A 15,966-nucleotide genomic window follows, 5' to 3' on the forward strand; every position below is an offset into this window, starting at 1 on the left:
CAACTCCTGGAGTTTACCCAAACTCATGTCCGTTGAGTCAGTGATGCCATCCAACCATCATCCTCTGTCATCCCCTTCTCCTCCTGCCCTCAATCTTTCCCAGCATCAGGGTCTTTTCAAATGAGTCAGCCCTTCGCATCAGGTGGCCAAAGTATTGGAGTTACAGCTTCAACATCAGTCCTTCCAATGAACACTCAGGACTGATCTCCTTTAGGATGGACTGGTTGGATCTCCTTGCAGTCCAAGAGACTTTCAAGAGTCTTCTCCAACACCACAGTTCAAAAGCATCAATTCTTCAGCACTCAGCTTTCTTTATAGTCCAACTCTCACATCCATACATGACTACTGGAAAAACCATAGTTTGACTAGACAGACCTTTGTTGGCAAAGTAATGTCTCTGCTTTTTAATATGCTGTCTATGTTGGTCATAACTTTCCTTCCAAGGAGTAAGCGTCTTAATTTTATGGCTACAGTCACCATCTGCAGTGATTTTGCTGCTGCTGCTGCTAAGTCGCTTCAGTCGTGGCCGACTCTGTGCGACCCCACAGACGGCAGCCCACCAGGCTCTGCCATCCCTGGGATTCTCCAGGCAAGAACACTGGAGTGGGTTGCCATTTCCTTCTCCAATGCATGAAAGTGAAAAGTGAAAGTGAAGTCGCTCAGTCCTGTCCGACTCTTAGCGACCCCACGGACTGCAGCCTACCAGGCTCCTCCATCCATTGGATTTTCCAGGCAAGAGTACTGGAGTGGGTTGCCGTTGCCTGAGCCCCCAAATAAAGTCTGTCACTGTTTCCACTGTTTCCCCATCTACTTGCCATGAAGTGATGGGGCTGGATGCCATGATCTTAGTTTTCTGAATGTTAAGCTTTAAGCCAACTTTTTCACTCTCCTCTTTCACTTTCATCCAGAGGCTCTTTAGTTCTTCTTCACTTTCTGCCATAAGGGTGGTGTCATCTGCATATCTGAGGTTATTGATATTTCTCCCGGCAATCTTGATTCTAGCTTGTGCTCCATCCAGCCCAGCATTTCTCATGATGTACTCTGCATATAAGTTAGATAGGCAGGGTAACTAATGAATTTCTGGAGGCTCAGTGTGGACAAGTCTGAGAGATGAAAACTCCAGAGGGACTCCGCTGTTAAAGGGATGGTAAAGGCTCACACCTCCATGGACCATGTATCTTATTGGAGGAAGTCCTTTTAGAATTTTCTCAGGATTCAGCTCTTCGGTTATACCACTCCTGGTCAATCACTTTCTTCATGTTCTGAGAGGTTAGGGGAAAAGATAGAAAGAGGGAACCAGCAACTAATGTCCCCGCCCCCAACTTGGTGCCTGGTCCCTGTGGAGTGCACTTGGCCTGCAAGACTTCAGGTTACTCTCCACACAGCTCTATGAGGGTAGACACTGTCACCTCCATTTCACAGAGAAGGGTGTGGGGAATTCAGGGAGGCTGAGTAATTTGCTGGTGATCACAGAGTTCCTAAGGAATGGAGAGAAAACCAGCCTGCGTCAGGGGAAACTGGAACTCTGAAGGGAGGGCAGCAGGGCCTCCTGCTTGGGCTCTGCTGGCCAGGGGAGCGCCCATGTGCCAGAGACTCTGGATGACAATGGCTGGCGCCTGGTTTTGATCCAGAATAGGGAGTAGTATTTCTACTAACCTCTTCAATTGGAAGTGACCTTAGGAGTCTTCTGGGAAGTAACATCCCTGTGCCCTTTAATGAGACTATGGGAGGCCCACGATTATAAACATGGCTGTTTTCTATTCTGGTTAATGATATGCGGAGCTCGTTGAGGAGCAGGGGTGAGGACCGGCCCCCCGCGGTGCTGCACAAGAGAGCGCCTCTCTTCTGCAGTGACACCTGGGTCATTTGGAGCCACTCATGATGATGGACTACTGCTACAGAAAGAGGGCCGATTTATATCACTTCTAGGCCCACAGAACTGAAAAGCTTCCGGAAGGTGGAAGACAGATCTCTCTCGGGCTCTTTTGCTCTGTTTCTTTCTGTCAGCCTTTAGTCTGAATGGGTTATATGAGCTTCCTTTAAAAAACAGAAAGTTCTGAAAGCATCAAGCATTACTGGAATATGAAAATGTTTCATAAGGAAATTTGGATATTTCTTCTTTATTGTGCTGGTCACAATTGTATTGATTACTAATTCGATTTTCTGGTCAACAGCACCATCTACTCTAATGGACTGTGAGGTCAGCGTAATTGGCTGTAAGGTCAGGGCAGCCATGAACTGCATATTCTGTTTTCTCCACTCCATTCTCAGTGCCCAGCACAGTTCGCTTACAAATGCTTTCAATGTGTATTGACGGCGCAGCTATTACATGCATTACTGTGCTAGGTGTTGGAGGTATGAAGAACAACAGGACATGGTATCTGCCCTATAAAAGTATATAGTCTAGTAAGCGAGGCACAGACATGCATATTAAGTCGCTTCAGTCATGTCTCACTCTGTGCGACCCCATGGACTGTAGCCCGCTTGGCTCCTCTGTCCATGGGATTCTCCAGGCAAGGATACTGGAGTGGGTTATCATTTCCTCCTCCAGGAGATCTTCCTGGCCCAGGGATTGAACCCACGTCTCTTACGTCTCCTGCATTTGCAGGTGGATTCTTTACCATTAGCGCCTCCTGGGAAGCCCATACACAAACAGGTATCTCTGAGAAGTGGGGGGAAACTGTTGCAGAAACAGAAGGGTAAAAGGAGAAAGGAGATAATCAGAAGATGTCAGCGCTGTGATGTCTCTTATCACCCAGTGGAGAAGAAAGGGAAGGTCATTTTAGATAATCGTGTTGCTGGAGGTTGGAGTTCATGAGCAGGAGGGGCAAGAGATGAATGTGGAAACCTAGCCTGTGGTCGAGTTGTCAACGGTCTTGTGTCTGCCACTAAGGAGCTGAGGCTTTTTCAACTGGGCAAAGAAAGCCTGACAGTCAGCAAGGAAACAAGACCTTAGTCTCCAATCACAGGGACTGGATTCTCCCAACAACCTGAACTAGCAAGGACATGGATCCATCCATAGAGCTTCTATAAAGGAATGCAGTCCTGCACACCTTGATATTAGCCCCATGAGTCCTAGGTCAGACTTGTTACCTTCACAACTGTAAGGTAATAATTTGATGTTGTTTTAAGCCACTGAGTTTCCAATCATTCATTATGGTAGCAACAGAAAACAAATACAAGGGATTTCCCTGATGGTCCAGTGGCTAAGACTCCACATTCCCAATGCAGGGGGTCCAGGCTCGATGCCTGGTCAGGGAACTAGACCTCACAAGCAATAACTAAAGTCTGCATGCCGCAACTAAAGATCCTGCCCGAGGCAACTAAGATTCAGCACAGTAAATTAATTAATTAAAAAGAAAAAGAATACAAGGGACAAGAGTAGGCCAGCTTCCTTACCTGTCTCTTCTGCCTCAGCCCTTTCCTTAGAGGTCCATGGCCCCTGTAGGTCTATTGTGGGGACATCTCTTTCTCCATTCTGATGACCCAGGACCCAAACATAATTTCACAGAAAAAGCAATAGCTCAAAGCAAAAACTGCAGCTCACTGGGCTGTGGACCAAGCTTGCCCACATCCAGGTTTTGCTTACCCTGCACATGTTATAAAAATTCTAGACATCTCATTCTTTTTTATTTTTCTTTTTCCTTCCTTCCCCCTTTCTCCCCCTCTTCCTTCTCTCCCTCTTTCACTTTCTCCTTCCTTTTCTTTCTTTCATTTTTTCCCAAGTAAAGAACTCTGACAGCACTGGGTTGGCAGCTCGAGCTGATTGTCAATGTCCCCTTTGAGCTCATCACAGGCTCTACCACCTTGTTATCCCTTGGGGGTTACTTTACCCTCTTACATGACCCACCTGAATTCTACAGGTGATTGACTTTGGGACATTTACCTACTTCTGGTATTATCTCTAACACCAGATCTCTGAGGATCTGAAGTTTCTTATTCTCTCACTTCAGGGATCTCTGAAGCAATCAGAAGCAATCAGTGAGACTCAGTGAAAGAGTACAGTTTTTTCCTACTCAGACTGGTCCTCCTAAGTGCCACGCGGCCTTTTAAATAACATGTTTGCAGATGCTTGCACACCTGTGCATGAATACACCTATGAGTGAGCATGCAGAGAGAGAAAGAGAAGTGAAAAACAAGCAAAGATCACAGTTTTGAATGACCCACTGAACAACCTTTCTTTTCCTTCAGTGGGACCCACTTACTGCCAGCCTATGGATCCAGCCTTGCCTCAGGCCACTGCAAGGGTAGGCAGGCAACAGCCCTGAGTTGGTATTTTATTAGACCCTCATCCGTCACCTTGCTGCTGACCTGACGTCTTCTCTGGTTCCACATTCTGATTCCTGTTCTTTTGGACCAAGCTCATTCCTGGCACCTCAGTTTCAGTAACAGGGCTCTTCATCCTTTTCCTGGCATCTTGCCTTAGTTTCTTGCCTGAGTTTTGGGAACTGAAATTCTGTCTCATGCCCTCTGCTGCTTCTGTTAACTAAAGTCCTTTTCTGGAGCCCTGGCTCTGTTTGGGGAGGAGGAGGCCTTACTCCCTTCCTCTGGATCCCCTTATGTTGGATGCTTGCTCTGCTGGACTTTGTCCCAGCGCCCAAGAGGCTCCCCACTCCTTGCCTCTATCCAGACCCGCCCTAGGCATATTCGCCTACAGTGTTCCTGGACCCGTCATAGTCACAGCCCCACCCAGATGATTCTACAGTCCTGGGTGGGCATGAGCCCTGCTGTCCTCACATCTCAACACTTACCATCTTAAGAAAAGTCTAGGGAATAAAGGTCATCAGCGTAGCAGGATACTTTGTTTGGAAATTAGACCAGATTCTCCAATAAGCTTTCTAATTTTTCCTTGTCCCGCAACCCATGGAATCAAAGAGCCACGTGGAGGGCTTATTTAGGGTATTCTGACCCATTTTGCTCCCAACTGTCTCCAAAGGACAGAAAATGGGCCTGGCCACTCTGATGACAGTAATTCGGCTTACAGGCTAGACATCTTCCTGAGTCTCTTTATTGATTAATTTGGCAAGTGGACAGAACTCCAGGGAAGAGCTCTTCCTTCGGTGTAGAAAGCTGTGCAGATGGTCGCCATGCAATGAGAGCTGGCCAGCGAATCGGGAGTGATGTGTTCTGGTCCAGACTCTGAATTCATTTACCGTCTCTGTGTGCCAGTTCTTCATCTATTTAAAAATTAATGATCTCAGACATGGTCACTCACAGGGTTGTGAGGATCTGCTGAGACAACAGGGGTGTGAGTCATTGTCCGAATGGGAGGATCCTTGCAACAAAAGATCTGATCTGATAAAACAGTACCTTGCTTCCTAGAGTGTTTAATGCCATCTGCACATAGGTCTCCTGGGATTCTTCAACCACCTTGTGTCAAGGATTTGCTCAAGGCCATGTGGCTGCAGAGTGCAACAGGTGTCCAGACCCTGAGGGTAGGTGTTCTGTTGCACACCCACCATGGAAAGACTGTCTCTGACTCCAGGACAGGATGGGATTGGGGGCAGAGGTGCTTCTCTCCACTCCCATCTTAGCCACTGCAGTCTGGTCCCGCCATATCCAGGCCGCTCCCCCACTGATCTTTCTGGGGGCAGATGGCGTCAGGGCATTTCATTTCTGACCAGAAAAGGTTCTGTCAGTGGGAGGAGGCTTCTGAGAGATGATGTGCCTCTGTTGGGGTCTGACTTGATTACTTCCTCTCCTTTTTGGTGCTGGGTAATTTTGGTCTGAAGGAAGAGAGAAGAGTGGCCAGTTATCACAGTGGCATTGAGGTAACTAGCACTGTACTCTCTGCTGGTTGGTTGCTGTCCTCCCCTTTAAGTGAGGTGATGGCCAAAACCGATACCCTTTTACCCCCAGCATTCTTATCCTCATCTTCCTCTTTAAGAACTTGTAACTCTGAAGCAACCCATTGCCTTTCTGTGCAAAGAGCCCCCAAGTTTCTGGCTTGTCTTCCAGGCACCAGCAACCAGCAAATGATACTTGGGCAGCTCCAAGCCCCTGTTGGACTAGCAGCAGATCTGAGAAGGTGGGATGGCTGGTGAGAAGCCAGGCCTGCCATTCATAGAGCCTACTGTCTATAAACTTGACCTTCCAGTAGCTCTTTGGCACTGTTTCCATGACGCCCCTAGGGATTCTCCTATAGCCCTAACTTACCATCAGTCCTGCTCTGATGCTTGTACAGAAGTGAATTAGGCTAAATCAGATTTTGACAGTCTCAAATCCTCTCCATCCTTATTGCAATATCTGGCCATGCAGAAGAATAGCTCTTCTTTCCTGTCTTATACATTGTACTCCGGAGGACTGGAGTATTAGTGTGCTATGTTGCTTCAGTCAAGTCCCACTCTTTGCGACCCTATGGACTGTAGCCTGCCAGGCTCCTCTGTCCATGGGAGTTCTTCAGGCAAGAATACTAGAGTAGGTTACCATGCCCTCCTCCATGGGATCTTCCCAATCCAGGGATCAAACTCATGTCTCTTACATCTCCTGCAAGGCAGGTGAGGGCTTTACCCACTAGTACCACCTGGGAAGCCCCCAGAGTATTAGGGCAGCCAGCAACAAAAGATCATGTGCGACACTTCCCCCAACAATAGCATTCTACTGGGAGATGGGTCAGGGGCTCCATTTTCTTAAAAGTGTCTGTTTTGATGGAGGTGGGCAACAACCCATAGAGAAACCCTTCCCTCACTAGCCTGACTATAAGCCTCTTGAGAGGCTCAGCTTCTTGGTTCTGTATGCCAAGGGGTGTCGGGATGTGGAGCTAGGTTTCTCCCCCCTCTCCCATCATATACTTGGACAAAGCAACTTCTTCTGGACCAAAGAAGAGGACTTCCAGTTCATGCCTACCCTGGGACAGAACACAGCTGCATGGCAGAGATCGCATGTCTTGACTGAGTAAAGATGCTAGATGAAGCTAAAGACAAATACAGAGAAAAACACATCAGCACTAATGGCACAGGCACTCATCGGAAGATCATTCCAGGACAGCCTCCAGGGAAGGAGTCGGGAAAGGGAGGGGGAAGCAGTGGTGCTCCAGGGACATTTAGGAGCCTCATTTCTGGGCTACGATATATATATTTTTTGTCTTAGGAGACATTTCATTTGGATGCAGAGGTCATGATGCCAACCTCATAGATCCAAGGAAGTAAAATAAGGAGATTAATCTGCCAGAGGAGCACTAGAATCACAAGACTTTAGGGCTGTTTGGATTTTACAGATCATGGGAATGTTCTGTAGCTGCCTCCCTCATTAAGCAACAAGGGGACATAAACGGACAAGCAGGTAGGGGAAGCTGGCACCTCATGCCTTTGGGAAGCAGAGAAGCAGTATCTCCCAACCTGGAAACAAATGCTGACAACTGGGATAGAAAGGAAAGGCTGGTTGGGAGAGACCATGTAGACCACAGAGGCAGGTTTAGTGCTTGGGGGTGGAATTGGCTCGAGGCTGAAGATGGGGAAGAAAAAAGGATATAACAAGGACCCCAAAATGTGAAGCTAAAGCCAGAGAGTTTATTACAGGGATAAGAAGATCAGTAGCAGGAGCCTCTGGAAAGTAGATGGTGTGGGGTGGAGGTCCTGTTTCAGTCAGCAGGTACTCTCAGTGGGACGAAAATGTTCCCATTGGGATGTTACTATTGTCTCTTAATAAAGATCACACACCATGCCCAGAAATGGTCGACAGCCAGGAGAGAGACAGAGAAGCTTAAGGCATTCCCCTTCAAGGGCCTATACCAGGAGCCATCATCAGGAAGATATAATTATTCAAATGAGAGCTGTGCATGGAGCCCTGGAAGGGTGGTCAGGAGACCTGGTTCTCACCCCCATCCCTTGTGACTGGCAGTCACTTCCCATTTTGGGGGTCTTGGTCTCTTCCTGGTCAGTAAGGAGACTTGGCCTTCCCGTCACCCTCTAAATGAGCAGTGGACTTCCACCTCCAACTCACAGTTTTGGACTGAACTTCCTGCCGCATCCCGGGGTTGAGGCCGCAACCACTCAATGCCTCTGCACAAGGTGAATCTGAGGATGGCTTGGTCTCCTGGAAGGAAGAAGGGGCACACAGCACAGTGGTGCCCAACAGAGTAAGTCTGCATACGTCAGCAAGAGAGGCCCTGTGTACCATTCTTCAGATTACAGGATGTGAGTCATAGAACACTACCTCCACCTCCACCACCTCTGCAACGGAGATCGGGGGCGTGAGGCTGAGACAGGGAAGCAAGATGGCCCAGGACTCTCCAGGCTGAGAACCCAGGGGGCCTGACCCTTAGCTCAAGGTGCCCTGCTGCCCTCTTCAGACTTCTGAAAAGATTTGGGCATTTGCTTCCTGGGAACTCAGCAGGAGGAAGGGAGCCAAAGGCTGGACGCTCTGGGGCCACTCCTAAGGGACACTTTCTGGCTCTTCCGAGTGAGCAGCATTTGCCCTTCCTGCCTGCCCCCTTCCCTCTCCTTTTTCTGTCACTGCTCCTCTCCTCCGCTACCCCCACTGGCATCCCCAATAAGCCCTTGCACCCCCAGGGACATTTTGCCCCACATCCTAAATAGATTGCTGATTTCCGTCTGCTGATGTGACACTTCCGTCTGCTAAGACAAGGATGATGAGCAATATTCATTGACCCTTGGGGTGACTGCAGCGGGAGAGGTAGATGGTGTGTTTCGGACTAAGGTGAGGACACTCTCAGAGGGGTAGGACACTCCACACCAGCCAGCCTTGCTTCCCTTACCATTTGGGGGGTCAGCCAGAGATGGACTGAGGTCTCAAGGACCCTTGTTTGCACTCCAGGAAGCAGGTGGGGTGCTTGTTTGTGGGGGATGGGATGGGGCAGGGGTGGGTATCTGGGGAAGTGGACGTGAGAATGGGGCGGCTTTGAGCTGAAACGACAGGACACTCAGCTCCTGCTGTCTCAGGATGGTTAGCAGCCGTTTTTAAGTTTCTTGTCCTGTCTCTGTGTTTTGTCCTGATGCTGGTACAGTTCTCAGATCTGTTATCTTTGTTTCCCAAAATTTCTACTGCAGAGACATCCAGTCTTACCCTTTGCCAGGCACTTCCCTGTGAACCCTCCTCCCTCTCTTTAAAATTCCCTTTTTGGCTCAAGTACTGATCTCACAGTAGGTATCTGGGAAGGGGCTGAGTTTAACTGCTCTGCATTAAGAAAACATACATATGTATATATTTATTGATTAATATATGTTAATAACTGTATAAGCCTCTCATAATCACACAACCCAGAGATAATTCTATTGATACTGTATTTCTAAATTCTTTCCTGTGTTTCATAAAAATTATATAAATACATATTTATATATATTTACCATGCTAAAATCATACTCTGCCTCCACTTCCTAATTTTCTTACTTAACACTATGCCCCATGCCCGAGGTCAGGGGTGGCAGCCGAGTGGAACAACCCCACGTCCAAGGAGCGGTGGCTGCACAGGTGCAGGAGGGCTGAGAGGAGCTACTCCACATTCAAGGTCAGGAGGGGCGGTGGTGAGGAGATACCCCTCATCCAAGGTAAGGAGCAGTGGCTGTGCTTTGCTGGAGCAGCCATGAAGAGATACCCCACGTCCAAGGTAAGAGAAACCCAAGTAAGATGGTAGGTGTTGCAAGAGGGCATCAGAGGGCAGACACACTGAAACCATACTCACAGAAAACTAGTCAATCTAATCACACTAGGACCACAGCCTTGTCTAACTCAATGAAACTAAGCCATACCGTGTGGGGCCACCCAAGATATGCAGGTCATGGTGGAGAGGTCTGACAGAATGTGGTCCACTGGAGAAGGGAATACCACTTTAGTATTCTTGCTTTGAGAACCCCATGAACAGAATGAAAAAGGCAAAATGATAGGATACTGGAAGAGGAACTCCCCAGGTCGGTAGGTGCCCAATATGCTACTGGAGATCAGTGGAGAAATAACTCTAGAAAGAATGAAGGGATGGAGCTAAAGCAAAAACAATACCCATCTGTGGATGTGACCGGTGATAGAAGCAAGGTCCAATGCTGTAAAGAGCAATATTGCATAGGAACCTGGAATGTCAGGTCCATGAATCATGGCAAATTGGAAGTGGTCAAACAAGAGATGGCAAGAGTGAACGTCGACATTCTAGGAATCAGCGAACTAAAATGGACTGGAATGGGTGAATTTAACTCAGATGACCATTATATCTACTACTGTGGGCAGGAATCCCTTAGAAGAAATGGAGTAGCCATCATGGTCAACAAAAGAGTCTGAAATGCAGTACTTGGATGCAATCTCAAAAACGACAGCATGATCTCTGTCCGTTTCCAAGGCAAATCATTCAATATCACAGTAATCCAAGTCTATGCCCAACCAGTAACGCTGAAGAAGCTGAAGTTGAACGGTTCTATGAAGACCTACAAGACCTTTTAGAACTAACACCCAAAAAAGATGTCCTTTTCATTATAGAGGACCGGAATGCAAAAGTAGGAAGTCAAGACACACCTAGAGTAACAGGCAAATTTGGCCTTGGAATATGGAATGAAGCAGGGCAAAGGCTAATAGAGTTTTGCCAAGAGAACGCATTGGTCATAGCAAACACCTTCTTCCAACAACACAAGAGAAGACTCTACACATGGACATCACCAGATGGTCAACACCGAAATCAGACTGATTATATTCTTTGCAGCCAAAGATGGAGAAGCTCTATACAGTCACCAAAAATAGACCAGGAGCTGACTGTGGCTCAGATCATGAGCTCCTTATTGCCAAATTCAGACTTAAATTGAAGAAAGTAGGGAAAACCACTAGACCATTCAGGAATGACCTAAATCAAATTCCTTATGATTATACACTGGAAGTAAGAAATAGATTTAAGAGATTAGATCTGATAGATAGAGTGCCTGATGAACTATGGAATGAGGTTCATGACATTGTACAAGAGACAGGGATCAAGACCATCCCCATTGAAAAGTAATGCAAAAAAGCAAAATGGCTGTCTGGGGAGGCCTTACAAATAGCTGTGAAAAGACGAGAAGTGAAAAGCAAAGGAGAAAAGGAAAGATATAAGCATCTGAATGCAGAGTTCCAAAGAATAGCAAGAAGAGATAAGAAAGCCTTTCTCAGCGATCAGTGCAAAGAAATAGAGGAAAACAACAGAATGGGAAAGATTAGAGATATCTTCAAGAAAATTAGAGATACCAAGGGAACATTTCATGCAAAGATGGGCTTGATAAAGGACAGAAATGGTATGGACCTAACAGAAGCAGAAGATATTAAGAAGAGGTGGCAAGAATACACAGAAGAACTGTACAAAAAAGATCTTCACAACCAAGATAATCACAATGGTGTAATCACTGACCTAGAGCCAGACATCTTGGAATGTGAAGTCAAGTGGGCCTTAGAAGTCATCACTACGAACAAAGCTAGTGGAGGTGATGGAATTCCAGTTGAGCTCTTTCAAATTCTGAAAGATGATGTGAAAGTGCTGCACTCAATATGTCAGCAAATTTGGAAAACTCAGCAGTGGCCACAGGACTGGAAAAGGTCAGTTTTCATTCCAATCCCAAAGAAAGGCAAAGAATGCTCAAACTACCACACAATTGTACTCATCTCACAGGCTAGTAAAGTAATGCTCAAAATTCTCCAAGCCAGGCTTAAACAATACGTGAACCATGAACTTCCAGATGTTCAAGCTGGTTTTAGAAAAGGCAGAGGAACCAGAGATCAAATTGCCAACATCCACTGGATCATCAAAAAAGCAAGAGAGTTCCAAAAAAACATCTATTTCTGCTTTATTGACTATGCCAAAGCCTTTGCCTGTGTGGATCACATTGAACTGTGGAAAATTCTAAAGAGATGGGAATACCAGACCACCTTGACCTGCCTCTTGAGAAACCTGTATGCAGGTCAGGAAGCAACAGTTAGAACTGGACATGGAACAACAGACTGGTTCCAAATAGGAAAAGGAGTACGTCAAGGCTGTATACTGTCCCCCTGCTTATTTAACTTCTATGCAGAGTACATCATGAGAAACGCTGGGCTGAAAGAAGCACAAGCTGGAATCAAGACTGCCGGGAGAAATATCAGTAACCTCAGATATGCAGATGACACCACCCTTATGGCAGAAAGTGAAGAGGAACTAAAAAGCCTCTTGATGAAGGTGAAAGAGGAGAGTGAAAAAGTTGGCTTAAAGCTCAACATTCAGAAAACGAACATCATGGCATCCAGTCCCATCACTTCATGGGAAATAGATGGGGAAACAGTGGAAACAGTGTCAGACTTTATTTTTCTGGGCTCCAAAATCACTGCAGATGGTGATTGCAGCCATGAAATTAAAAGACGCTTACTCCTTGGGAGAAAAGTTACGACTAACCTAGATAGCATATTCAAAAGCAGAGACATTACTTTGCAAACAAAGGTCCATCTAGTCAAGGCTATGGTTTTTCCAGTGGTCATGTATGGATGTGAGAGTTGGACTGTGAAGAAAGCTGAGCGCCGAAGAATTGATGCTTTTGAACTGTGGTGTTGGAGAAGACTCTTGAGAGTTCCTTGGACTGCAAGGAGATCCAACCAGTCCATTCTAAAGGAGATCAGCCCTGGTGTTCTTTGGAAGGAATGATGCTAAAGCTGAAACTCCAGTACTTTGGCCACCTCATGAGGAGTTGATTCATTGGAAAAGACTCTGATGCTGGGAAGGACTGGGGGCAGGAGGAAAAGGGGACGACAGAGGATGAGATGGCTGGATGGCATCACCGACTCAATGAACGTGAGTTTGAGTGAACTCTGGGAGATGGTGATGGATAGGGAGGCCTGCCGTGCTGTGATTCATGGGGTCGCAAAGAGTTGGACACGACTGAGCGGCTGAACTGACTGAGCACTATAAAATAGATTTGCTTCCCTGGTGGCTCAGACAGTAAAAGATCTGCCAGCAATGTGGGAGACCCAGGTTTGATCCTTGGGTCAGGAAGATCCCCTAGGAGGGCATGGCAGTCCACTGAAGTATTCTTGCCTAGAGCATCCCATGGACAGAGGATCCAGGTGGGCTACAGTCCATGGGGTCACAAAGCATTGGACACAACTGAGTGACTAAGACTTTTGCTCTTTCAAATGGTAGGGCTGGATGGAGACAGTTGGAGCAGGAACCTTCATCCGTGGTAGTGAAGTAGCTTGCCACCTCTGTTACTGACCAGAGTCTGAGACCTATGTCCCCAGAGGCACCCCGGGAGATACTGCTGGGGAGCAGTGTGTGGGTGGGGTACCCTTTTGCTAGCACTGAGAGCCACAGATAAAATAAGGTGTTAATGTTTCTCTGAGGGCCAAGTTGATAAGATGGCTGCCCCCCAACAAATGCCCTTTGTGAAGTCTTAGAGCTGGTCCTTCTGGGCTTTGCTCTCCCTCCGTGAGTCTCGTCTGCTAGAGAATGGGGCTGCGGGTCACAGTGAAGCTTACCTCCACTCCAAGGAGGGTACTTGTACACAGGTTTGGGAGAAATTATTATGTCCTTAAACTTCTTTCCCATGTACTGGAAGTAAGACTGGATTGCCTTCCAGGCACAAAACCTGTGAGAAAAATGGCTTCGGGTCACAGAGAGAAAACTACCCACTGAAGGGGCTGGACCACTGAGCACAGAGGAAGTGGGTGGGGACCAGTCCTCACAGAGAGGGGGTCGTGTCCTACGGAGAGGAGGAGAGCCCTGGGCCTCAGAGTGCTGCCTGCCAGAGGCCCTCTGAGGCCGCCTCTTTGTCCAGGCCCGGCTCCAGGGAATGCCTGGCCTGGGTGGGATGTTAGGACTTCCTTCTGGAGTCACCAGTGAATGGAGTCTGTAAAGAATGTGCAGCACTGAGGCCTGGGTGGGGCTAACTGCTGGGATGCTGACTTCAGCCTTAGACTGGGGCGGGGGTTGGGGAGGGGGTGGGGGGGGGGCAGGGGTGGATGCGGGTGGGGGCGGGGTGAAATCACTATCTATAACCCTACCTGGAACAGTCAGAATGTCTGACTGGCCTCCTCCAGGGGCCTGATTCTTAGTTTCCAATCTGTCCCTTAACTGGGGGCTGTGATCCCCTCAGCTCATTCCCCAGAGTCCTTTCCCTGGAGTAGACCCTGGTTCCTCATGTAGACTCACTGTAACTGGGGAACTCTCGGTCCCTAGAAACCCTGGAACATTCCCCACCCTTCCTCCATGGTCTCTAACCCTTTGCTGTCTGTCAGCCTGCTCTTGGATGGTGACCTCTTGGAGGTCGGTCTTGGTGTCTTGACCTCCACCCTTCCTCCTCCTCCCTGAATGGTACTGTATTCATTCACAGTTGGTTTTTCCCATTCCGCTTACTGAACTGGGTGTCCCTTTCATCATGAACCACTCACTACGCCACAAATGCGTTCTTTATGGTGCTTAAGAGACCAAGAGACCTGGCTTCTAGTCCTGGTTTTACTTACCAAGTGATCCTGGGCGAGTCCCTTAATCACTCTGAACCTCAGTTTCCTCATCTATAAAATAGTGACAGTAAGACTTTGCCCCACCCACCTCACAGTGTTGATGAGAGGCTGTCTGGGGTAAAGTGCATGAACACAGTTTGCACAACATGAAACTCTTTGTAAGTGCACAGGAAAGGAAGTAAAGAACCGGCTCCACGAGGATTAGGGATTCGAAGCCTGCCTGAAGCGCCTCTGTACTTCCTCAATAGGTCTGAGGAAGAGCTGAGCACGGACTCCAACCAGGAACAGCATGTATTTCTCAGGGGCTTCTAAATGTCTGGAAAGTTTCAGGATGAGTTTCCATTGAGTCCTGGTTTGGAGAACTAGAATCAAGTTTAGATTTAAGTGCTAGATAAAAATTGGTGTTCAAAAGGCTAACCTGGGAGCTTCCCTGTTGGTCTAATGGTTAAGACTCTGTGCTTTCACTGCAAGGGGTACAGATTCAATCCCTGGTCGAGGAACTAAGTTCTGCATGCCACGTGGTGTGGACACACACAAATAATAATAATAAAAAATAAAACAAAAGGCTAAACTGATTATCTTGATCTTAGATTTTTGTATTTTTTTAATTCTACATTAAATAATTTATTATCTTGGTGATTTTAAAGTAAAGGCTAATGATGGGTAAACAACCTGTGGTTTAGTCGCTGAGTCATGTCCAACTATTATGACCTCATGTACTATAGCCTGCCAGGCTCCTCTGTCCATGGGATTCTCCAGGCAAGAATATTGAAGTGGAGCCATTCCCTTCTCCAGGGGATCTTCCTGACTCAGTGACTGAATCCAGGCCTCCTGCATTGCAGGCAGATTCTTTACTGACTGAGCTACAAGGGAAGTGTAAACAACCTTTACTTCTATTTTAATAAACAAAAAAAATTTTTTTTTGTAGGAGAGGGGAACCCTTAGGAGTCAGAATCACAAAATAGTCTAAATGTCCAAATCAGCCTGGTCTGGGAACATTTCAGCCAGCTGTCCTCTGGTCACTATCCCCTAGGGTACTGCCTGTCACTATGTTGATGGCATGAGCTGGAGCTGGAGTAGATCACAGGAGTTAATAACTGGCTGGGAAGACTGTGAGGACCTGGGCTAGTCTCTCAGCCCAAGCTGTGACAAGTAGGTTCTGAAAGCAGTGGGCCTCAAGTTGTATCTGTCACGCAGCCGTTTGGTTAGTTTAATGTTTGTATTTTGACCTTCACAGATTCCTCACCATGTTTTCACTTTGAGTTAATGGCCACATTTGCTACTTTAATCTTGAGAGATATGGCATGCAAATCTGATTGTTCATCTCCTTTGAAAATGGAAATATCTAACAGTCGTACCCCTAGTGATAATTATGGGATTTCAGCCTAACAGAGCAAAGGTTTTCTGGTTACTGCCTCCATGAGACTCCTTAAGCACAAATACAATTGTGTTAGTCTTGACAGAATTTACCCCCCAAGTACTTGCAGTCCACTCTCATCCTTGGGGCTTTCCCAGGTGGGGATAATGGTAAAGAACCTGCTTGCCAATGCAGGAGATGTAAGAGACGCAAGTTCGACA

The 15,966-nt window shown here is 47.2% G+C and overlaps 1 protein-coding gene across 1 annotated transcript in view; it reads right to left on the reverse strand.

Annotated features, from left to right (window-relative positions):
- Positions 1–4,992: 4,992 nt before the first annotated feature.
- RGSL1 (regulator of G protein signaling like 1) overlaps positions 4,993–15,966 on the reverse strand; it is a gene marked incomplete at its 5' end in the record, with an annotated part of 123,924 nt that continues 112,950 nt past the window's right edge. Inside the window, 4 exons of the mRNA XM_070384382.1 lie at positions 4,993–5,726; positions 6,847–6,913; positions 7,942–8,034; positions 13,405–13,514. Of these exons, the coding sequence (XP_070240483.1) occupies positions 5,690–5,726; positions 6,847–6,913; positions 7,942–8,034; positions 13,405–13,514 (307 nt within the window). The remainder of the gene's footprint in view (positions 5,727–6,846; positions 6,914–7,941; positions 8,035–13,404; positions 13,515–15,966) is intronic.

The sequence above is a fragment of the Bos mutus genome, chromosome 16 (assembly GCF_027580195.1).
Source record: "Bos mutus isolate GX-2022 chromosome 16, NWIPB_WYAK_1.1, whole genome shotgun sequence".
NCBI classification, from domain to species: Eukaryota; Metazoa; Chordata; class Mammalia; order Artiodactyla; family Bovidae; genus Bos; species Bos mutus.